General features: G+C 41.2%; 2 protein-coding genes and 2 non-coding genes across 4 annotated transcripts; all 4 read left to right on the top strand.

Annotated features, from left to right (window-relative positions):
* The first annotated feature begins 389 nt into the window (after nt 1-389).
* On the top strand, nt 390-11,511 carry chmp4ba (charged multivesicular body protein 4Ba). Its single transcript, XM_030729842.1, has 5 exons — nt 390-739; nt 5,897-6,074; nt 6,201-6,315; nt 8,642-8,768; nt 8,889-11,511. The coding sequence occupies exons 1-5, from the start codon at nt 556-558 to the stop codon at nt 8,951-8,953; spliced, it is 669 nt and encodes a 222-aa protein (XP_030585702.1). The 5' UTR covers nt 390-555; the 3' UTR covers nt 8,954-11,511.
* Nucleotides 11,512-14,448: 2,937 nt separating this feature from the next.
* LOC115780270 (adenosylhomocysteinase B) lies at nt 14,449-23,897 on the top strand. Its single transcript, XM_030729369.1, has 11 exons — nt 14,449-14,608; nt 18,208-18,398; nt 19,152-19,227; nt 19,457-19,609; nt 20,876-20,988; nt 21,389-21,596; nt 21,719-21,806; nt 21,891-22,008; nt 22,538-22,660; nt 22,839-22,910; nt 23,155-23,897. The coding sequence occupies exons 1-11, from the start codon at nt 14,581-14,583 to the stop codon at nt 23,284-23,286; spliced, it is 1,302 nt and encodes a 433-aa protein (XP_030585229.1). The 5' UTR covers nt 14,449-14,580; the 3' UTR covers nt 23,287-23,897.
* Nucleotides 19,790-19,922, top strand: LOC115781057 (small nucleolar RNA SNORA17). Its single transcript, XR_004020049.1, has one exon. It is a non-coding gene; the product is annotated as a small nucleolar RNA SNORA17 (small nucleolar RNA).
* Nucleotides 22,201-22,335, top strand: LOC115781055 (small nucleolar RNA SNORA17). The gene has a single exon (XR_004020047.1). It is a non-coding gene; the product is annotated as a small nucleolar RNA SNORA17 (small nucleolar RNA).
* Nucleotides 23,898-24,318: the final 421 nt, after the last annotated feature.

A 24,318-nucleotide genomic window follows, 5' to 3' on the forward strand; every position in this document is an offset into this window, starting at 1 on the left:
GTCACTACACATTTAGTGAAAATTACCACAAGCATTAAGATTGAACCTGCCAACCGGCTGGAACCTGTTTTTGTGTGGCGTTTATGTTCCTGTATGGGTTCTGTCTGAGTACTTTGGCGTCCTCCCACTGGCCGAAGACATACATGTTAGATTAACTGGTGATTTTATGTGTTAGCCGTGTGATGGTGTAGGCTACCCCACCTCTTGCCCAGTGACAGTCTGGATTAATAATATCACAAACTCTTATCTGACTTCTTAAAACAGGTTATGTAGCATGTGGTTGGTAATAACAACAACCACAACTTTAATTGCCTTTAGTTTGCTCATCTGTGAAATTCCCCATTGTTCCACGCATGAGTCACGCTGACGTAATGACATCACGAGGCCTGTCTGGAAAGCGGAAGAAGAGACAAAAACAACAACAGCAGTAGCAGCATTCCGGCTCGGCGACGAGAAGGAAGAACGAGTATTTTAATAACTACCCGTGCGGTATCAGAAGCTCAGGGGGCTTTGTCTACGGTTATCACGCCAGTTTAAGTTTACATTTAATCAAAAATGTCGTTATTTGGAAAGTTATTCGGCACCGGGAGTAAGGGTGGGAAATCGCCGACACCCCAGGAGGCTGTTCAGCGACTCAGAGAGACCGAGGAGATGTTGGCCAAAAAACAGGATTTTCTAGAAAAGAAAATTGAACAGGAGCTCATAACGGCGAAGAAAAACGGCACGAAAAACAAACGAGGTGAGGAGAAGCTCGTAAACTGAGCGTGATTTTACGAAATTGTCAGAACCGCTCGTTAGTTTCTTAGTTAGCCGCAGGCTAACTCAACAGAAGGAAGAGGGAAGTTGTTGGTTGACAGTCTGCCTACCTGAAACCAGTCTATCCACACGGCCACAGGACTCCATATTTAAAAGTCTAATTTCGGGTCAGCACGTAGAAAACAACCGGGAGAAAAACTTTAAACGACGAAATAAACAACGAACTAAAAGTTAATGGCTACAACGTCTGCAAGGTTTAGGCTCCAAGTGTCAGGCAGCCAAAATTGATTTTAGCAGCATAACTAACTTTGTATGTACATATACGTAGTTATTGGTCTAAATATTTACAAAATATTATATATTCTATTCTTTCCCCTCTTTCCTTTACGTATGCAGCTGCCGAGTAACACAAACTTTGGGTTGTGCCTTAAATTACATTTTTAGGCCACTAACAGAGGTTTAAGTGAAGCTTTTCCAAAAGGCAAATCCTTGCTCATCTTATAAAAAGATGCAAAGTAGCTTCACCTGGAGCTGTTTTCGAAACAGGTTTAAACGAATGTTTTCAGTAGGTCCTGGAAAATGTATTTTGTGACCTTTTTGCATCGCATAACATTTTAAGTCTACCCTTGGGCATTAAAATGTATGAAGCATTTTGTCAGCAGTAGATGCTTTCCCATACAGCAGATCTATCCAAATTTCAAATACATTTTTATGACGTTTTTTCAGGACTAGTAGCTTCTCTCTAGCATCCCTGTTACAGGGAGGGACGAGGACTTTCCACAGGTTTGTAACTGAATATTGTCAGTTTCCTGGTTGATTAATGTGTGTATCAAATGGATACAGTTTTCCATCTAAGCTACTACAAATCCAACTAGTTTTTAAAGTCCTGTTCTGACTCAGATGGTACATCTGTTTCCATCTCTGTAACCTGATTTTCAACATAGTTCATCCTGTAACTCAGCCTCTGTCTATCTTTGGGATGAATGATCATACACAATGCAAAAATTCCTCGTGTCAATATACCAGACCTGCTGTAAAAATGGCATCTGAGTGATTGCACACTTAGGTTTACTGCTTGGTTTACATTTTTCTACTATACTTCACCCCCACTTTGCTGGTTTACTCTGTGGTGTTTTAATGAGGACCTCTGACTTTGTTTTTTTTTTCCTCCCCTCCACTTTTTCTGCTTTTCAGCACTTCTCAAATGCCGTTTGCTTCCACCAAAAGGCTGTAGCTTCCTGTTAACATTGCTAAAGAATAAGTGGTTTCATTCACCGGTTTGGTAATACTGAGGATGAGGCTTTTTTTTTGCACTTCATGGAAGTAACAGTAGCCCTACATGTAAATTATACTTTTTGCATAAAGACTGCTGATGGTCGCAAGAAAAGAAGCAGAGTGGCAGGAAAGACAAAAGGTCACGGAATCACAGTGACCTCTGAGACTGAAATATGGGGTCTGAATGCATTTCTGCAACCCACAGAATCTGATAATGATTTGTATGATGTTGGCTAACAATGTTATCAGTCTAGAAATAGGTCCGGCTGCTGATATAATCTGATCAAACCGAAACTGTCAGCTGCTGTCTGGCTCCTGGTGGAAAAGGCCAGGTACAAAGTAGATTGCTTAGTGTGTGTGTGTGTGTGTGTGTTGTTGGTATGTGGCAGCTGTGGCCACAAAGTAAGGGTTAGTGGATTATGATTGATGAGCTTTTCAAAGAAAAGAGGACAGGTGGTGAAATGTCCCTACAATAGGTAGCCTAGCTGTCTGTGTGCGAAATAATCTAGTTTTGTATTCAAACCTTCATATTTCGATTGCATACTACCAATAGTTGTTGTGTCCTGCACTGTATCAGTCCTTAGAGCCCATACAAGTTGAATGGTTACAGTTAGATTGATTTAAGGTGTGTTGACTGATTAACATCAGTGCATGCACTGAGTAATGTGCAACAAAACGTTGCACCTTGGGTTTAGTCACCTTCGTCTCTAATCTTTAAATTAAGTAGAAATGATAAAAGGGTACCAGATATCATTTCCTTTTCTTGGCATAATTGAAGTAAACAACTAAACAACAATCAAAACTCACTGAACACCACCAGGCCCACCTCGGTTATTTATGACTGTGGCATGTGAATGTGCTACCGTAGTAACCACAGTCACATAACGTTAGAAACGAGCCACACATTGATGTGTCACAGGTGCGCTCCGGTAGTGGAACAAACAATAATTCTTGATCAAATTCATATCTATCTTCAGCAGTTCTCTTATCAGACTGTTTTGGCATTTGCTTTTATTTTCCACAAGTCAAAGTAGTACTCGCATTGTTGTGCTGAAAACAAGAATAAAATCCAGCAGCACTGTTTTTCTCTGTGGCTGTTCTCATAGCGATGCCTTGATCTAAATGCTAATGTGACGTCAGTGTTTGTGACACTGTTGGGCTCAGGCAGCATTGTTTTTGGTGGGTGTGACAGGTTATTTGGGGGGAAAAGAAGGGATCAGTGGAGTCAAAGGGGTTGTACATGTATTTTTAACAGTTCATTTTTCATCCTCACTCTCAAACCCTAAAAGGAATTTAATGACAAATCAAGCATTTGTGTACTAGCACCAAAACAAACTACACAGGAGGCTGATGGGGATATCATTAGTTTAGAGCAGGGGTCTCAAACTCCAGGCCTCGAGGGCCGGTGTCCTGCAGGTTTTAGATGTGTCTCTGCTTCAACACACCTGAGTCAAATATAGAAGTCATTAGCAGGACTCTGGAGAACTTGACTGCATACTGAGGAGGTAATTCAGCCATTTGATTCAGGTGTGTTGGATCAGGGACACATCTAAAACCTGCAGGACACCGGACCTCGAGGCCTGGAGTTTGAGACCCCTGGTTTAGAGGGTTTTGATCATAAACCAAACAATTAACATTTTAATCTTATTGTGCTAAATGTGAAGCTATGGAATCACCAATAAGAGAATGAATTCTGTGAAAAATATAGTAAAATGCGTAATTTTGTTATTCTGCTCAGAGTAGCATTTGGTGTGCAAACCTGAACAATCTAGTTGCCAACATTGTTACTCAACTTGGAAATGGAAAGGAGCTTATTTTCTTTTGTATTTATTTATATTTTGTAACCATTTAGGGAGCACTGAATCATGGTTTGTCTTGTTCATATACAATAATCAGTGATCATATATAGACAGATATTAGATCCGGAGGTAAAACAGTATTAAATCATAATTTACTCCTTTTTCTGTTTGTTTAACAGTAATGTACTGTCTGTTATAATGTAATATAGCATCAGTGCCACTATATTTACTTTAAAGTATAATATACTATGACTAAATATAAAACACCTAATAACAATTAAACATTGTTTAGCTGTTCCAAAGTAGACTGATAAGATACATCAGCAATACTTCAGTTTTCCGTTGTTAGTAATAAGCACATTTGGACAATGTTCTTTGAACAGACGTGGATGTATTTACTCTTTTTATCACGATGCTTTTTTTTTTTCCATTTAAAGTTTAGTCTTGAATTTAAACTGTGTTTTTAAAAAAAGGGAGCTTAAGATTTTTGACCTCCTTCTGTCTCACGCTCTCAAATTAAACTCACACAGTGCACAGAAATATCTCTTCTTAGTTCATCATTTGACTCAGCAGGTGTGAGTCAGTCAAGTGGTTTCCTGTGTGAGTGCCTAAGGGGAATTCTCAGTGTTGTGGTGTGGATGTAGTTTTCTTTTTATCCTCACTCCTGATATAAAGCGGGACGATATTGTCCGTCCGTCCAGCCGGGCATTCTGTCCATGAGGTTTTACCTTTATGGTTAATAGTCCAAAACTAGAAGCAGCTGAGCCATGAAATTTGCCATATGTGTTCTTTGATCTTCAAAGAAGTGCAACGTGATATTTGTCCATCCGTCTGGTCAAAATAGTTTTGCAGAAGGTAATAAGATTTCCGCTGAAGGATTTTCTGTTATGAAATGGATGTGTAATATTATCCAGACTTCTGTATTTATTTTATATTTTCATTAGTGGTGGGAGGATATCCTCAGCGGTGATCGGTCTTGTTTTGATAGAGTATTTACTCCCTCAGAATACAGACTTTTTTTTTTTTTCTTAACCTCTTAGCTAACAGCTATCACTGGATTTCCAAACATTGTGTTTTCTAGGTTGGTTTGATCCAGACCTCTGTGAGCTTGATGAAACACAGGACTTGTAGAAATTCAAACTGTGTCCCGCTTGATTACGACAGCATGGGAGCCACTAACTGCAGCTCAGTACAAAGTAACCTTTGCTGCTGCGTTGTTTATCGTAATGCATGATGTCATGGGATGGTGATAAGATTTTAATGATTCTAATCAGATAGTACTGACTCTGCTTATAGGTCACATTCTTTATTGAATCCATTTGTGATTTTTATCCATCCATCATCCATCATCCATCCATCCATCCATCCATCCATCCATCCATCCTCTCCTGCTTATCCTTTTAAGGGTTGTGGGGGGGCTGGAGCCTATCCCAGTTGTCATAGGGTGAGAGGCAGGGTACACCTGTACAGGTCGCCAGCCTGTCGCAGGCCCAACAGAGAGAGACATACAACCATTCACACCTGTGGCCAATTTAGACTCACCAATTAACATAACCCCACTAACTGCATGTCTTTGGACTGTGTATAATAAAATACATTTTCAGAACTGAATACTGAACTATGAAACAACCTCATGACTTCAGTAGTATGACTTAAGTGTTTTGCAACATAGAGGTGTCAGAAAAAATAATGATAAAATGAACTGATGGACTTGGAGATGTAATCTCCTCTGGATTAGAAAATGTGGGTTTTGATTCTGATCCCGTCACACTCCCAGTGTGCACTGGAAGTATTATCAGAAGTATAATCAGAAGTACAGCGTCTCCAACAATCAGGCATGTCTTTGTTTTTATTTGTTACCGAACTGTTTGCCTTATTCAACAACTAAAATCTTCACATTTTAAACAGTAATTTAGTTATTAGAAAAAGCAACTTCCTTATTTGTTTTTACAGTTAAACCTTAGTAGGATTTAAAAATAAAATAGGATAGTGATGAGCGCTTTTGCTGCTTTCTAAACTAACTTGATCTCCACCCCCCCACCCTTTTTTTTTTTTCTTCTGTCCAGCGGCTCTACAGGCCTTGAAGAGGAAAAAGCGTTATGAGAAGCAGCTGGCTCAGATTGATGGGACTTTGTCTACGATTGAGTTCCAGAGGGAGGCTTTGGAGAACGCCAACACTAACACCGAAGTGCTCAAGAACATGGGCTTTGCAGCTAAAGCAATGAAAGCAGCACATGAAAACATGTATGAGAGAAGCTCTGGCAATTCCTAGAAAGAGTTGAAGTCTCATCTTTTCTTTTACATGGTCAATCATTCATTTATTAACACTTTTACATGCCAGCTTTGACTCTTTGTCCTCCTGTTTCACAGGGACATAGACAAGGTCGACGATCTGATGGCAGAAATCACAGAACAGCAGGAAGTTGCCCAAGAAATCTCAGATGTGATCTCCAGACCAGTTGGCTTTGGGGAAGATTATGATGAGGTGAGAGCAAAGAAAAACAGGAGACCCACAGAAACTTTATGACGCCTGAAGCTGGTGTTTAATATTTTTCTTCTAAAGTCCCAAAATTAAGTTTTGTTATTTGGCAGCCGTGTCAGCAGCTGCTCTGGGTGGTTATTTAGATCTTAATGAACGTGGCTAGAGCCTCAGTTTTCATTTCTATGGTCACCAGGACATGAAACTGCAAGAAAAACACGACAAAAGTTTGCCAACTTTTTTTCTCCTAAGTTTGCAGATGCTAACTTATGTGAGATTAGAATCTCTGGCTCATCTCACCAGAGCACTGAATAAATGCCACTGCAATTCAGGTTATAGATATGGTAACACATGAAAAAGTTATTGAATACACTAAAAAAAAAAAAAAAAAGTACATGTACTCACTCAGGGCTTTCAAATTGTTTTGGAGTAGCAGGGGGGCATGCCAAAGTAGCAGGCACCTTATGACCGAGACCTTTGCTGTCCTCCTTGGGCGTCACCCCCGCCCACACTCCATATCCAGATCATGACCTCATCTGAACTGACAAGTACATATAAATTGTATTTGTCGGTTCCAATTTTTTTAAAGATGAAGAAAAATGGAAAACAAATGCAGTCAATTATGCTAGAATCCCTGGAAAATTTAATAAACGGCTTTTAAGGAAGCTATAGATAATCTTCCACGGTTCCCCTGGGTTCACTTTCGCCTAGGACATTGGATTTTTCCGTCCTGAAATTGATTCTTCACTTTTCCCATCTGTTTCGCTTTTATGAGTACTATCCCCTAAATTTTACTACTTTTTAAAGACTTTCATTCAGTACTCCCATAAATATATCAAAGTTACTATAAATGAACAACTTCTACTATGAAAGGAAGAAATGCCACAGCCGATGTGTTCACAAACCGTTACTTATATGCAATGCATCTCAGCAATGTTATGGTTTGATTTTAAATAATTTTGAAAGTTAATCTTCAAAAGTACAGAAGCTAATGCTAATGATATGCTAATGCATATTGTTTTATCCACAGTATTCCTGACTTTGCGCCATTATCCATAATTCATAGTGGAAACCGGTAGTTTACTTCCGTTTGCGCTGCTGTTTACGGTTGCGGGCTTACACACTTGCGGTTCATTGAAACATTTTGACACTGCAGGTTTTTTTACCTGGCCTAAATGGTACCACATCGGAGGTGGAAGCATTGCAAGGATGTTTTAAAAAGCAGCGAGGTAACAGTGCCTCACCCGTCACTTGTGTAAATGACATGAAATTATGGCCTGAAGTCAGCTACATCCACATTATCAGTTACCTTGTTTTTTTCCGAAGGTGTTGATGGCGGGGAATCACGTAATTATAAGAGCACCAGATTACCTTCAAAGCAATAAAATCAATAAAGTAGGATCATGCTAAGGGAAAGTGGAGCGGTGGAGACAGTCAGCTGTTGCTGAATGGCTGATTAGGGAAATCATGTAATGATACTGCAGCTATTCTGTGGAAGGTAAATCACGGATCTGGATATCAGTGCCCCTGAACGAACAGCACGGTCGGCTATGAAATTCATCATCAAGTCATGCAGACGATCGCATTCCACGAGGCCGGCAACCTCATCTGATCATTAGAATCCTATTCTTGACATTGATCATGTATACCTAGATTACTTACTTTCAGCCTCGGACATGGGCTTGAACCATTTCTTAAGGCCAGTCATCTGGTCCCCATGCCTGGCGGCCACTTGTGACGGCTGCTGTTTTCTCTTATTTCTCTTACATGCATGAGAAGCCATGATGGCAGCACACATATGAATAGTCACATGGCAGGCCTGAACCAATCAAATGGCTCAGATTGAAAGCATGTAAATATTGCCACGTGGGTCCACGTGGCTGGAAATGGAGACGGCGGACGGCGCAAAAAAAATTTTTTTTAGGAAAATTAAAAAGTAGACTGCGCAGAGTGGTGGAGTAGGTGGAAAATGCGCCAGCATAATTTGAAGGCCCTGCTCAGTACTTTACTTAACAGTGAGTGGCTCGCCTCTTTCCTATAACATCTCTGTGGCTGCTGCTTCGTTGGTGTTTTTTGGTGCTAAAACCTGACCTGGAGCCTTCTGATCGTGACTGTCTGAAATGCTTGTTTTTCAGTCTGATTTTTACAATGAACATTAAGACAGAAAACAAGAAATCCGAGATCTTAAATTAATTTGAGAATAATTACATGCGTAACTTACATCTACTGTCTTGCTAAGTTGGCTTCAGCACATTTACGATTTTCCAATTTTTCTACATTTTCCTGATTTGTGTGCATCAATCTGATTTCTGCTTATTTTATTTATGTTTAGGATGAGCTCATGGCTGAGCTGGAGGAGCTGGAACAGGAAGAGCTGGACAAGAATCTTCTGGAGGTCGGAGGAACGGAAGATGTCAGTCTACCCAGTGTACCATCTACATCACTTCCAGCTAAACCAGGTGTGATGACACAAAAAAACTGGTTGTAGTTCAGCTCAGCACACCATCCACAATAATATGTACTTTTTTTAAGTAAATTTGAATGTTGTATTTCATCTACACTTATTTTTTCTTTTGTAGGCAAAAAGAAGGCGGAAGAAGACGAGGACGACATGGCAGACCTCGAGGCCTGGGCGGCTAACTGAGCTAGCTTGCCCTGCTGGCTAGCCAGTGGCCTTCTCCTGTGTTCCCTCTGCTACCACACTGATCCCAGGCATCTGGAAGAGACACAGGGACTCCGGGCTGCTGAGCTGCCTGCTGGCATGCTGCTCTGTCTTAAAGCCTACATCCCAGTAGCTAACCATACCCCAACTTTGAAGTATGCACTTGTGCACGTTTTCTGACTTCAAAAGAAATGAACCCGGGCTTTTTTCTTCAGATTAATGTTATAGAATGAATCTCTTTGCTCCAGCTCTGCACTCTCCTATTTCTAAAGGGCATAGTGAACAATGTCTTGCCTAGCAGCCTGTGGTTATGTATCAAAGTTCACGTTTGAGCACTTGGGTGCATACTTTTTGGGAGGGTGTGTGGAGTAACAGGACGAGGCTTGTTTCTAAAAGGAATGTGAAGAATCAACACGTTTGTGGGGAAAAAAAAAAAAAAGACAACATGACTCTGCCATTTTTCTGCTTCCTGTGTTGTCATCTCTCTGCTCTTCTACAAAGATGACAGCAAGCCATGGCTGCTGAACACCAACAGCAGCACACAAAAATAATATTAAAAGGTGTAGGACTTTCTCATTGAAATGCCACTGTCAAATTTCAGAATGACAGCAGAATACTCTACCAAGCAGAATACTCTACCAGGCATGACTGTAACCTGCTGCCGCTTCACTGCTGGTGCTACACTGCGTTTGTTCCTCTGAGCATGCTTACGTCTGTTTCTGCCGCTCATATTTCACTTCATTACCTTCCATCTCTTTTTGTGTTTCTAACATCCTGGACTAAAGAGGCCATCTCATCTCCTTCCTCACACACTCACACTCTCGTTCACAGTCTCTGTCTGATGTTGCTGCTTGTGTTGAAGGAAAGCACTTTTTCATAACACTATGGAGTTCATGGTTCTTGACATTGGTTCATGTTTCACAGAAAATAATGGGGGGGAAATTCTTGAAACCATATATCATTTTGTGTAGGGTGGTTATGATTTGGATTTTATTATCCCCTTAAATCATCTTGTGGCCTTCTCCTTGGACTCCTTTGGGAAGTGAGGAGCTACTGTCTTTAATTCTTTTTTGACAAAGAAAAAAAATGGATGGCAGTTACTTGTAAACCAGATCAGTGAGCCCTGCAGCAACAAGCTCAGACCTGCCAAACTGCAGGTGGATTCATTCAGTTCTCAGAAGCTCTCCTTACTCTTAGGAATTAGTATCTCCTTCTTTGCCTGAGAGTGACGTTGTTACGTCTCCACAAAGTGCAGGCTGTTGAGATACCACCAGTGCTATAACTGGACTTTGATGCATTATATTAATGACCAATATTCAGGATACCAAAGCCTCTGCTGCTTCTTCTTGAGCAAAACTTCATGGGTTCTTCAACTTTAATTATGTATTTAGAAGCACATTACTAAACTGCTTGTTCCATACTACTATGGTGTTTATGAATTCAAATTAGGAAGGAAAAACTACACTTACCTTCAGTGGTATGTAGCCTGCAGCTTATCTGTAGCTCCACCCCAGCAGTGGGGATTAATGAAACTGAACAGCAAAGTTTTAATGCTTTGGTGAAACCAGTTTTTGTTACTCTGGATTATTCACAGAACAGCCTTGTCACAGACTTTGCAGGTACACTGGGTTGTATTTGAGTGAACTGATCCTTTAACAATATAGCATTAGGAAGCTGGCTGATATGGTCCAATTACATGAGACTGATTTTTTTTTAATTTTTTTTATTTTTCTCCCCCCAAAAGTCTAAAAAGCACCCATAGAGCTACACTGACTTTACAACCATTGATACAGTCAGCTGGTTACTCCAGTAAAGCTGCCAGAGGGTGCACTACCACACCTCAGACCTGTTTGTGCCTGACACCTCCAGCATCTTTGCTCTCTGTGGTTTAATAGTGAAAAACTCTGAGAAAGTCCTACGCTGGTTGAATTTAAAGCTGATGTGTGAGTGTGTGATGTTTTTTTTTTTTTTTTGAGACTTTTGACACAGTGACCTCTTGTTTAGTCAAATTGAGATGGTGAGGTGGACCCCCCCATTTGAACTCTCCTGCAGTACAAGTTGATTTTAAGCATTGAATGACGGGCGTGGGGCACGTTTGTTCCATGTTGGTCGCCTTGTTTTAAAAACATGACAAAAGCAAGTTCTGCTCACCGGCCCTCTACTTCCAGCTGCAGCTACATCTCCTGTTTTCTCTTAGCAAACATTTATCTGTGGACGGATTGGGGTTGATTCATAAATCAGGGCGCTTCTCCTGTAAAAATGCTCCATTTATGTATTTAAGGATGGTTCAACCCCAATCCTGACCTAAAAAAAACTAAATGGGGAAAAAAAAACTTATATATGCCAATGCTTGTTTTTGTTTTGTTTTTTTCTGTTTACCTCAGATATCAGAAACACAATGTGACCTGTAGCCATCTTAGCTCACCTTGGCTGTACGATAAGGTTGGACATTTTCCATGTTGCAGACGTGCGACTGTTGTTAATGTGGGAGGTTGCATAGATACATTTTATCTTAATAAAGTTGGGATTCAATGCAAGAATCTGAGTAGGAATCAGTTTACCTTTTTACACATTACTCAGGAAACAAACGTCTGGAGTTTGGTTTACTGCCGTTTCCTTGTTTTTCTTTCTTGCGTCTTCCATCTGTCCAGTTTTGTAATGCTTAATGTTTGTGGAGACTCCACCTTCCCTCAGAGGTTGTTCAGTGTATCCAGCTGCAGGTACTCAAGCAGTAATAGTACAGTAATAGTTGAGGTACTTAGAGCATACTGCCAGTCTTCTACTTAATTTCAGTGTGTTTACATTGTTTTGAACATGTATTTCACTTTCATAGTGTCTATTGGGATTAACATTTAAAATTACATACAACAGATATACCTGGGCTCAGTTACTGAGCCTAAATACGACTCACGTCAGCAAGTAGCTCTGTGTACCGTTTTTGTTAAGGTCACAGGTCATTCCATATAAAATCAGTTCAATTTGGAAAAAAGTTCCTCCCTGAAGCCCTCAGAAGAATTTTACCCTCAATGCTGGTACCTGTGATTCTACGTCTTAGACATTAAATAGTGCAGTTTTATTATTGAAGCTACAATGTATCTATTCATGATAGAATTTGTCTACAGAAACAATCATGCTGAATAAAGATGTGACTTTGGCACTAGATAGTGACACGGGGGCGGTACTTTAAGGGAAAATATTCATAGTATGAAAGTACAATTCTCCACAGTTTCAATAAATATATATGTAAAAATGTACAAGAAGGCTGATTCTGGGGGGGTTGGGAGGGAGGCACTCAATGATTATTCCTGGAATGACCCCACAGTGAAACTGAGACTTCCACGATGTGACATTTTCCAAGTGAAAAAGGGATCTGATCAAATCCTTACAATTAGCCAGTCACCTTATATCATACATGTGTGCATCTATTATACAGGCCTCAGAGTGCAGAAAGAATCATCAGTAATGCCTAAAGTGGAAAGAAGAATAAAGTGATTCAGCTAAGTAAGTTATTAAAATAAGGCTTTATACCTTAGGCAAATACCGAAAAATAACAGGCATGTTATATCATCACATGAACAAATTATACAGGACTGTATATAGACTCTAAATGTAACCAGATTAGCACAAAACTATAGTCTCAGCTAGAGAAGGTACTTAAGTCCTTGGTAAAGGACATGTCACTGCCAAGTCACAACAAAGATCATTAAACTGAGCAATCTTATCAGAAACAAACATTGTGTAGTCTGAATTAGCACTCTCTAGCCCTAACATAGCTTTAAACTGCAGTTGGATTCTCTGCATGCACAAGCAAAGAGCTGCTTAATCAGGTCTAATCTACACTATCAGAATTTGTTTTCCTCTGAGTACCAGGACTGGCTCATCCTCCATTACTGCATCTCTAGCTACGCTTGTGTAAATATCCACGAGTGAATCTGTGATTGGCCTTTTTCATGTTTATAACCAAGTGCAACCCTCTCAGTGCCTTCTAGGTGAGACTGCCTGAAAATCTATACTAGTGTCACTCCTTTTAATAAGCACTTTCTCTTTGGACATTCGAACAGCTAAACTCTTGATGTTGTCTGGCAGCAGTTGTATGAACTTATTTTAAAATCCAGCTTTTAGGCTGTTATACACTGGATGGCTCCACTGGCTTGACAGATAGTTTTATCTCAATGCAATACTCTGTGTGTTTTTGTGTTGTAGTTTAACTGTAGACATCAGTCTTTGGAAATATGAATCATGGTGGCACACAAACTGAAACAATTATATAAATTCAATTTAATTACGGGAGCCTTAGAAAACTAGGCAAGTAAGAGATATTAGGGGTAAAAGGGTAGACCTGAATTAAAAGATACAATGAAGTAGTTACATGTAGTTGTGTTACTAGCTATTAATTTGTGCTTCAGTGGAAAATCTACATTACAGGTACACTGTAAGAGCAAACCCCTCTGAAACCCTACAACGTAACCTATGTTGTAACCTGATGTGCAGCTCCCTAGAAATATAACTACATGTTGCATCAACGCAGCTGCAGCGATTGTGATTGGCCCGTTCAGGACACAACCCTGTCCTGGTTGTGTCCCAGTGTTTTACATGCGGTGCCAGCCGATAGAAACAAATAAAATGCTGGGACTTTTTCCTCCTGGGTCCTCGCTTTGTGTTGTGGTCAGTTTTTTCAGGGGCAAACATATTTGTCCCTCTAGTTTTTCCACTTATTTGAACAGTCCCTCACATTCATTTTAGATAGTTTCAGCAATCAGCAGCAATACTGATATTTTTGAGTCCTTGTGTTGATGCTATGAGTATTATTCCTTATTTTGAGATGGTGATTGTTATTGTCTCACTGGTAAATTCAAAAACTGTTTCAAAAAAGTAGCCGGAAATGCCCGGGAAGAGTAGACGGTAGGTTCAGATGGGTTTCCGGTTACGTACGTAGATCCCGCAGAGACCCGACGCAGAAGTCTAAATAAGACCTAAGTCAGGGTTTCAGGGGGGTTTGCAGTTATGACATACTGACCCTACGGCGAAGATTTCTTACTGAAGCATAAATCCTTATTTATTGGGGACTGGGTTCAGCTGGCAGTGCAGCCTTAAATGTACCTTAAACAAATATTACAAAAAACATTGTTAACAGAGGAAAAACTTCCAAGAGGAGTGTATTGCAGTTCGTACTAAGAAAAAACTCTGCAGTATGTGTCGGGTTAACCGTGAAGCAGCTGCCTGTGTTATCTACAAAATGTTAGCAGTCGGCATTACACAACAGAAGACAGTAGTTACACCGTCGCTTATCTACCAACCAGGAAATCACCGACGGAGTCCAGACTGAACTTGCTTATGCTCAAAATTACACTCATTTCATGATTGGCTGGGCGGCCCGCATCACCCGGTACCCAATCACGTCGTTTACGCGAGGGGCGGGAGCTGCTGCAGCCAATAGGAGTTCGGGGGAGAAGCGCTTTCTAGCCGCCCTGTCGTGTAAACTTGCCTGAATGAGGCTTCGACGATAAAAACCGAGCCGTCATGTTTTCGTCCCTCCCTCTCTGCTTCTGTCCTTCGGCCAGGCTGCCGCTGCTCTCAACCTCCCCGGAACAAAACACCACAAAACAACCATGTCTGAGAAACTCCCCTACAAAGTTGGTCAGTGTCAATGTTTATTGTTTATGCCGTATGAAGTTAAGCAGGTTGGCGGTTAGCTTTGTAGAATTACATTAAGTTCACGGTAACGTGCATGTTGGGTAATGATTCCCATAGCCGCCGGATTTAGCATAAAAGCCAACCGTGCACCGAAATAAAGGTATTTGTATGTCTAAGACTAAACCGTTACGTATCCCAGGGTTTGTAGGTCTTTCTGGACTCTATTGCCGCTACCTTGCTAGCATGTGGGGAAACGTGTTATGCTGCTACTGTGACTTAGCGAGTTTTTTAGTTCGTTTATCGGTGTTTCTTAGTCAATTTAGCGGCTAATTTATAGATTTACACTTTCCACCAAGTGCACAATGCAGACTTTGATTCATTTCTGAGAATGAATCGACATGTCACAGCGGTACTTGTGTTAAGTATGGGCTGCTCTGTGAACAGAAACTTCTCCCGCAGCCTTTGGGAGTTGTAGTTTCTCAGTGGAACCGGAGGCGCTACTGCGCTTTGGCTAGGACCGTGTTTGTAAACTGCACTTCCCGTGATGACTTGCGCTTCACCGCTAGTTTCCACATGAGTGACAAGAACAGGCATAGACAAAGCTGCACTGAGTGCAACTTGTATACCAGTAACGCAGGGACTACACGTGGTGTTCGTCTTCCGCAGGTTTGGTAATGTGTTGTTGTGAGGTCTCTGAACTGGAATGCAGTTCTTATTTTGATGGTTATGTGGCTTCATGCTCCTGCGCCATCACTCGATAAAACTGAGCTGCTGTTAGTTTCAGCTGTGCTCGTGTGTCTGCCATGAAAAGGCTCTATTGAAATGCACCAGAAATGAAGCACGCCTGCTGTGAATGATGGTCTGCAGCTGGCTGAAGTTGTTAAGCAATGTCCTGCTAATTGATAGGCATGGGGCAAAGTCCACATGCTCTCCAAGGACTACATGCAATCCAAGGGTCAAGAGTTTAGCGTAGTGGCTGAACCTGTTAAATGGTGACATGATGATATATGCAATATCACTTATTTACTACAAGTATGATTACTCATAGTTAATCAGTACAGTGTTTTGTATAGTAGACTTCCTTCCTGGGGGCTGCTCTAATGGGTAGAGATTTTTACTTGTATGGAGAGGCCATTGTAAAGGAGGTGTTGGCAACCTTTTATCAAAGCTAAATTTGTATTTGAAAATAACATTTGATTAATTGCACAGCCTTTCCTAGAATGCTGTTGCAGTGGGTTTGCAGGCAATGTGGCATTGTTCTGGGAGATTAGCAATTAGTGCTGCTTTATGTTATTATGCAATTAGTGCTGCTTTATGTTATCATGTTAATGCAATATCTGTCTGGTCTACATGTGCAATTTATACTGTGTTCTTTGTAACACTAAGTGTGCAATAACTGCTGCTCAGTATCATCAACCTTCCATCTTAAACAAATGTTTGTATTTTTTGTATATGTGTGTATATACATATATATTTATGTAAATATTGACATATTTTATTCTTTACTTTTAATTTTATTATATTTTATTTTTATTCTACACTCCTACCTGAAAGCTCTGCACAAGAATTCCTATGTACCCAAGTACAAATGACAAAGTCTTTAAGTCTTATTAAATCATTATGACAACAGTCAGCTGGTGAACAGAATTTATTTCTAACACTGGGATTTTGGCTGTGTACTTTCCTCCAAATAAATTGGATATGACTGGCCAACACTGAACTGTATTACACAGACCCTTTTTTTGGTATTTTGATCAATTTTCTTATTAGCAAAAATGGTTCACATGGATCATCAGAGTGTGAAATTAAAATCAAGAAAAATAATCGTTTACATGTGTTGTGGTTTTAATGCCACTTGTTCATCATTGTTGGTCCAACACACTTCTGAAAACCTTCTGAAATATATGTGGACCCTGGACAGTAAATGGTAAAAACCACAAATCAAAGTGATGTCTTCAGATTATTTATTTATTTTTTGTCAGACCAGCAGTCCAAAATCCAAAGAGCTGTACTTTACTGTTACGTGTGGCAAAGAAACGCATCAGATTCTGTGTATGAATTACTGCACTTATGAAGAGCTACTATATAATTTTTATTTTAAATGTTAAACCTATGCAGGAACCCTGTATGTGACCATTGATTATATGTCAGATGGGATCTTCTATAGTTTGCAGGAAGCATTTGACCTTAATAGAGGAACATGGTTATCAGCTTGGTCAGGAATGAAATAGACTTCGTACAGTGTCGGGAGGCTGATGGCTGACAAAGATACAGGGTCAAGAACAAACTGAAGTTTCTGTTCCTTTATGTGGTGTCCATAAAAATCTGGCTTACTAAGCTCATTCCAGTTTGACATGCATTCTCACTCTAACTTGTTCCATGCATTTAGTGACATCATGTGCAACAGCAGCTGTCATGAAAATAAAAGGAGGGATTGTAGAGACAAACTGCCAGCAGTACAAATCTGTTATGTCGCAGCTGTGGTTGTGGATTTCTCACCTACAGCAAAATGATTAGAAAGAAGATTATACGGTTTTATATAAGAAACTTGGACAGCATTTTAAATGTATTGTGGGCAGCAGCACAATAGAAGATATTAGATTTGCCTTCTTGATATTTCTAAATCTCTGCAGTGTAAAGCACAGCAGAGCTGCTGATTTGCAAAACTCCTGGATTTCAAGGAGTTTTGCAAATGGACTCGGACACCGTTTGCTGATCTGTTACGGAGCCTGTGATCCCATCGGGTAGATCCGGTTCTGGGCAGGCCCACTAAGAATGATTTACATGATTTTCAGTGGAAAATATGTCGAAAGTCATACTCTGAATTTCAGACACTGTGTGCACGTCCACTTGCAGAGCAGGAGGGATCCAAAACGGATCAGGATCATGGATTCAGACTGGATCAGGCCCAGATCCAGTTCAGGCTCCAGTCATTTCCCAGCTCATCCCATCCGGATCGGTTCATAATGGCTTAATGAATTAATTATTTAAAATAGCTCACCCTCCCAAAATTGCACTGAAACGTCTCTGCTGTGGCTGTCAGAGAGCTGTCAGTGAAGCTGATCTTGGATCAGATTAGAAATGCTTAAACTGGAAACATCAAAGAAATTTTCAGCTTCATCTAATGAAAATTCAAGTTTAGTAAATGGTACAGCAGACACAAAAGAAATTCTAAGTTTTGCATCAAATTGTTGTTCTATGATGATGACAGGAGGGAAGAAAAGCCGTTTTAATCAGCTTGGTTCACTCTGTTTTTTTTTTTTTTAAGATAAATATTATGATCAGCTCGTTGGGTTAAAATGGAGGCTCTGCTCCTTGTTTACCTGTTGCCTGTGAATCCTGGTATGATGATGGCTTTCTTTCCTTACTCGCGCATGTGCTTGACTCATACTCAGAGTTGATTGATCTCACTCTGATCAGCTGTTCTGCAAAGGGAAACTCAACGTTTTCGATGTCAGAGTTAATCAACTCAGTTTGTTGAACATGCTTCCTGGAATAGGGCTCTGGACTTGCTGTTTCCCAGAACAGAGAACAGGCTCATTGTATTAATCAGTTTTATCTCTGCACTGCTTTTGACTGCTGTCTTTTCCTCGCCCTCTTAGCCGACATCTGCCTGGCTGAATGGGGACGCAAGGCCATCGACATGGCAGAGAACGAGATGCCCGGGCTCATGAAGATGAGGGAGATGTACGGTCAGTCCAAGCCTCTGAAGGGAGCCCGCATTGCCGGCTGCCTCCACATGACCCTGCAGACTGCCGTGCTCATCGAGACCCTCACTGCCCTCGGAGCTGAGGTGACATTTAAAAGCTGCCTCTTGACATTTATTTATTAAGAGAGCTTCCAGTAACTTTCCCTACACTGTGCAATGGCTCATATGTCCTCTTATTTTCACCACTTAGATCTATAATGTCTTCTTTAGAAGAAGCTGGAGCTGCTGTGAAATGAACGCGTAAAGTTTTGTCAAATTCATTTTATTGTTTTTGAGACTGTGTAGATGCTCAAGACCACTACGGGTTCCACTTTGCTGCTGAGTCTTCTTCTGCTGATGCTCGCTACAGTAGAGGACATTTTAATTGATTCATTTATTAGTACAGCCCATCTGGAGTCTGTTTTTTTTTCTTTTTCTCCCCCTCTCCCTCTGTGTGCCTCAAGGCCGTTGTACCTTATCGTGTTGGTTTTATCTCTCTGACCACAACTGGTCTTGTCCTGCAAGAACCTGCACCCAGAGAACCAGCAGAGAGACTGGTGGTAGTTTACACTGAGGCTCCAAAACATGTTGGGAACTCGGGGTTGTTCCCACTGACAGCTGAACGCTGGGTGTGCTGTAGCTCACTTCGGTTGGACTTTGATTTCAGCTTTCTGTGTAATTCTGCCAGAAAACCGGTTAAAAGCACTCAACACCAGCAAGCTGTCACTCATTAACATAACACGTACACATTGTTTATAAAATCAATGTGTAAAACTAAACAAAAAAACTGTGATTATAGGTTCAGTTTTGTCTGCCTGTAGTGACCCCCCCTCCCGCTCTCTCCTCCTCCCCCCTCAGGTTCAGTGGTCGAGCTGTAACATTTTCTCCACTCAGGATCATGCTGCTGCTGCCATTGCCAAGGCTGGCATTCCAGGTAACACATGCTGCTAATGTGTAAGCGGTAAAATGAACGGGGTAATAATTAGTCTCAGATCTGACACATTTTCTACGGGCATTTCTACCAGCAAAAAGGGTCACAGAGGAAGAAGTGCACATTTAAGACCTTCTGAAGGCGTGATGGATGTTTTAAATAAATTACAGAACTGCCGGCACTTTGGAATATACATACCTGAATAAAACAGTATGTCTCTGTCTGCTTGTAGTGTATGCCTGGAAGGGTGAGACAGATGAGGAGTACGTGTGGTGCATTGAACAGACCCTGTACTTCAAAGATGGTCAACCTCTCAATATGATCCTGGATGATGGAGGAGACCTCACCAACATGGTCCACACAAAGTACCCTAAACTGCTGGCAGGTTGGTTTTATGCACCTACAGTGTAATATGAGGTTGCTGTTATTATCCTTAAGAGAGACCTAAGAGGTCAATGATAACATTAATATTAAAAAAAAAAGATATTAATGTTATGCATTTTTATTTTTCTCGTGAATTTTCCAAGATGTAGTTTAATGACGTTTTTGCTCTTGGTGTCAGACTGATGCCCCTTGAGGCGTTGCAGCCCAACTGTTAGTGTTGCAGCTGTGTCATAAGGTGGCAGAGAGAGACTGGTGGTGGTTTACACTGAGACTCTAAAACTCATTGGGGACTCAGAGTTATTCCCACCGACACTTTAACACAAAGATGTGCCGTAGCTGTTGTTAAATTGCACTAATGTATGGGTGACCAAACATCCAGGTAAAACCCAAACTATGATTATGCACAATCATCTGAAAGTTCTCCTGTAGTGATGCATCTTATCATCCCTTAATTTTTAGTTGGGACTTGGGAATTCAGCTGGCTTGAATATAGAGCCTAACATAATCCAGAGATTAGGGGGGGGGGCTCATCACCAGGCGGCTTCCCAGGGAGGCCAGTGGGGACCTTTACCCTCTGTGTCCCAAGCAGTTTGTCTTCTTTCATTTCCTCGTTAACATTTTTCCTCATTGTGGGTTCTCTTCTCAGTGCAGCATAAAATCCTGCATTTCTATGGTAGGAAAACTTGTCCCTGTACGACCCTGCTGCACACTTGATCTATGACCTCATTAATCTTTCATGGTGAGTTTATGGCGCCACTCACCAGTTTCAGGTCTCATTTTAATACAACATGAGGTTCATTAGAACTTAAATTTCCCATTAGAATCAAAAAGGAAGAATAAATTGGGTGTTATTGCATGGTGTGGCTACTTTGTGACTGACTGAATTGTTACCGTATAAGCACAGAGTGTCCTCAGTGACTCGGTGATGGCCACCAGTTGTTTTTGGTTTTCTAAAAGTAAAGATGGTGCTGGCTAAAATGCTCAAAAATCTTTTAGATGCATTTTATAGCACTAGCAGTCAAATGCACACTTATACCGCCTGTTCTTCAATTACTAAAAACATGCATAATTGAGTGAGGAACCATTGAGAGTTCAGTTATTAAGTACATTATTATTTTGCTCTTTTGTGGCTTGAAAACATCTGTACTAAGGAGCTTTCCTCACTGCTGCAGTTTTTTTCCCTACGTGATGCCTGTGAACGGTATTTCTCACAGGTCAAAGTTTATATAAAACAGTTTTAGATTTTAAAGCAGTTCTGTGTTTGCAGGTATCCGTGGATTGTCAGAGGAGACCACTACAGGTGTCCACAACCTGTACAAGATGTTGAAAAAGGGCGAGCTGAAGATCCCTGCCATCAATGTCAACGATTCTGTCACCAAGGTGAGCAATCCTGAGCCTTTATCTCCATCCTATCGTGTATAAACATATAAGGGTCCTCATTAGTCGAGTCATTCTTTAGTGGAAGTATAAATTTGTTAAATACCAAAATAAATATGCCCGATTGAGTCTGTGTGTAAAATGTGGCCTTGTGAGTATTTAGCCAGTGAATGTCTTATTTTCCTGCATCCTATAGACATAACCAGTGAAAGCAGAGTGAAATATTTGTATCCATTTATATGAAGTGAATTCCTTGCTGTGCAGCGATGATGTAACCTGAACATCTGTGAACTAGAATGAGATTTGGATTTAATGGGAATATGATGCCAGGCTGCCACTTGTACTCTTCAGTCTGGAGCAGTCTCATCACTCCATTTAATAACGTTGCGTCTCCCACCTACAGAGTAAGTTCGACAACCTGTACGGCTGCAGAGAGAGTCTGATCGATGGCATCAAGCGAGCCACAGACGTGATGATTGCTGGTAAAGTTGCGGTGGTGGCAGGTTACGGTGACGTGGGTAAAGGCTGTGTCCAGGCTCTGCGGGGATTCGGCGCTCGTGTCATCGTCACCGAGATCGACCCCATCAATGCCCTTCAGGCTGCCATGGAAGGTAGGTGACGAAGGACAAAACTGTGGAGTACTTGAATAATGTAATCTGCAGAATAAATTGGTGCCCCCCCAAGTTCACTTAAACTAAACATATAGGCTCCCCGCCCCCCCTCTGTCCTGTAGGTTATGAGGTCACCACCATGGATGAGGCTTGTAAGGAAGGAAACATCTTCGTCACCACCACTGGATGTGAAGACATCATCTTGGGGCAGTAAGTTTGACTAACTCACATGTCTTTAATACAACCACACTGAAAGCATAGCTAAAGCTCCAGCATGTTTGTGTTCACCTTCAGCCACTTTGAGCAGATGAAAGATGACTCCATTGTTTGCAATATTGGACACTTTGACTGTGAGATTGATGTGAACTGGCTCAACAAAAATGCTGCTGAGAAGATCAATGTCAAACCTCAGGTAAGAACACTTAAAACGAGTCAAAGTTACAGAGTCCTCTGACTTTTGGATGATAATAGAGCGTAAACTACAAACTACTGTTGATAGGATGTTGGTGAATGTTAGGTGGTGGGTGGACATATGGAAAAATACCAGTATGAGTATTAAGTGTCTGATTCTCAACACTGATCATATTGTGTGTAACTTGTTCTTAATGCCCCTTGAGGCGTTACAGTTCAACTGCTGGTGTTGCAGCTGTGTCATAAGGTGGCAGAGAGAGAGACAGGTGGTGGTTTACACTGAGGCTCTGCAACACACTGAGTACTCAGAGTTATTCCCACCGACAGCTTAACACCAGGTGCAGCACACCTGTCGAGTTATTTAATTTCCCTGATGCACATGTAATTGTTAGAGGTGACTGAATATTTGGGTAAACCACTGAGACTCTATAGAGCACAGAGGAGGTGTACAGCAGATACCCACTGCTGTGAGTCTGAGCTGTCTCTGCACAGCTGCTGATACTTCTCCTCCTCCTCATCATCATCATCAGGTCGATCGCTATCGTTTGAAGAACGGTCATCACGTCATCCTCCTGGCTGAGGGCAGGCTGGTCAACCTGGGCTGTGCCATGGGACACCCATCGTTTGTCATGAGCAACTCTTTCACCAATCAGGTACTGTGGCTGCTTCAGCTGTACTACACAAAAGATGGTTATGTACGCAGTAAACCTGCATCTTTAACACTTAAAAGTGTCGGCAGATTTAATTTTATGCTCAAATGTTAAAGTGATGACATTAAAATTGTGTTTAGTCTTTTTTTATTAAATCTGAGTCGTCTGTCTCTTCCTGTAGGTGCTGGCTCAGATTGAGTTGTGGACAAACACTGCCAAGTACCCTGTGGGAGTCTACTTCTTACCCAAGAAGGTCAGAAACTATGAAGCTGTGATAATACTGCTTTATCTTGAGCAGCACATATGTTGGATCTGTATTGAATTGTGTTTGAAGTGAAATTGAAAATGTGAGATTCGCTTAAACTAGACTTTCTTAGTTTGAATGTGAACTTTTTTTTTTTAAATCAAATTTCTTCAGGCACTTAAAGGCACAGTACTTTATGAGGTTTAGTATGCGTACTAAAGTTTTTTGTTCTTGTCTTTCTTTGTGTCTGCAGTTGGATGAGGAGGTGGCAGCTGCCCATCTGGATAAACTGGGGGTGAAGCTTACCAAGCTGACAGAAAAGCAAGCCAAGTACCTGGGCCTGCCCACCGAGGGGCCCTTTAAACCGGACCACTATCGCTATTGAGCTCCCCTGCTAGCCTGGGGAAGAAGAGCAGAAAGAGGAAGAGGTGTGGCCAGAATGGTGTTGGTGTTTGGTGGGTGGGAGCACTTAAACCGTGTTGCACTCTGCGTGCTGTGATTGGCTTTGGACTGCCATAGCTCAGTGATTCAGGGATACAGAGAGACATATTTTCTTCCCCTCTAAAAGGCTTTTATATCAAATGCTAAAGACATTAATTCACGAGTTGCATCTGCCAGTCCAAGTGGTGAGGCATGAGTGAAACGATACCTTGTTCTGCTTTACTCAGGTGAGATGAAGCACTTTCTGCCTCTGGTTGAAGCTAGACTCTGGTGGCAGCACATCATCCTCCTAAAGCTTCCATCAGTAGCTTAAAATATTTTGTAAAAGTGTGAAACTGCAAACACTTTTTTTCTGTCATCCCAGTTTGTTCATTTCATCTCATCTTTTTGCTCCGGCACACCAACACACACAAACTCTTCGGCTCTCTTCTTTCTCAAGAGTACTCTTCCAACACACCATCAAGTGCTACTGTAGCTGTCAAAGAGAATTCCTCTTGATTGTCATTCCCTCTCTGTTTATGGAATAAAACAAACCCTGATGCTTTTCTATCTAAACTCTTCTCTCTGTCTCGTAGCAGCTCAACGTGAGAGCAGGTTTTTCTTTTGGGTCTTTAAATCAGGAAGATGTTTGGCGTACAGCCGCCTGATTCCTGTGTGCTCACACTGACACTGACCTGTGTTGGTGCTTAGTTTAAAAACAAAAAAAAACACACACTTGAATTGTGTGAAAAGACTGAGGCTGCTCAAGAAGCAATAACTGCTCATCCAGGCTAATCGCTAAAGCAAAGAGGCACGCCAGAGTAACCACCAAAGTACGCAGTGTTTTTGCCTGATTTAAGTCTTATTCTTTTTGCTGTCTCATTTTCTTCCATTTATAGTAAATAATTAATTTAATTCAATGTGAAGGGCCAAAGTGTGTGCCACGTCCCATCTCACCTTTTCTCATTACTCACCATGGCCGGTTCAGGTTCTCTAA

This window comes from Archocentrus centrarchus, chromosome 5 (assembly GCF_007364275.1).
Source record: "Archocentrus centrarchus isolate MPI-CPG fArcCen1 chromosome 5, fArcCen1, whole genome shotgun sequence".
Lineage (NCBI taxonomy): Eukaryota > Metazoa > Chordata > Actinopteri > Cichliformes > Cichlidae > Archocentrus > Archocentrus centrarchus.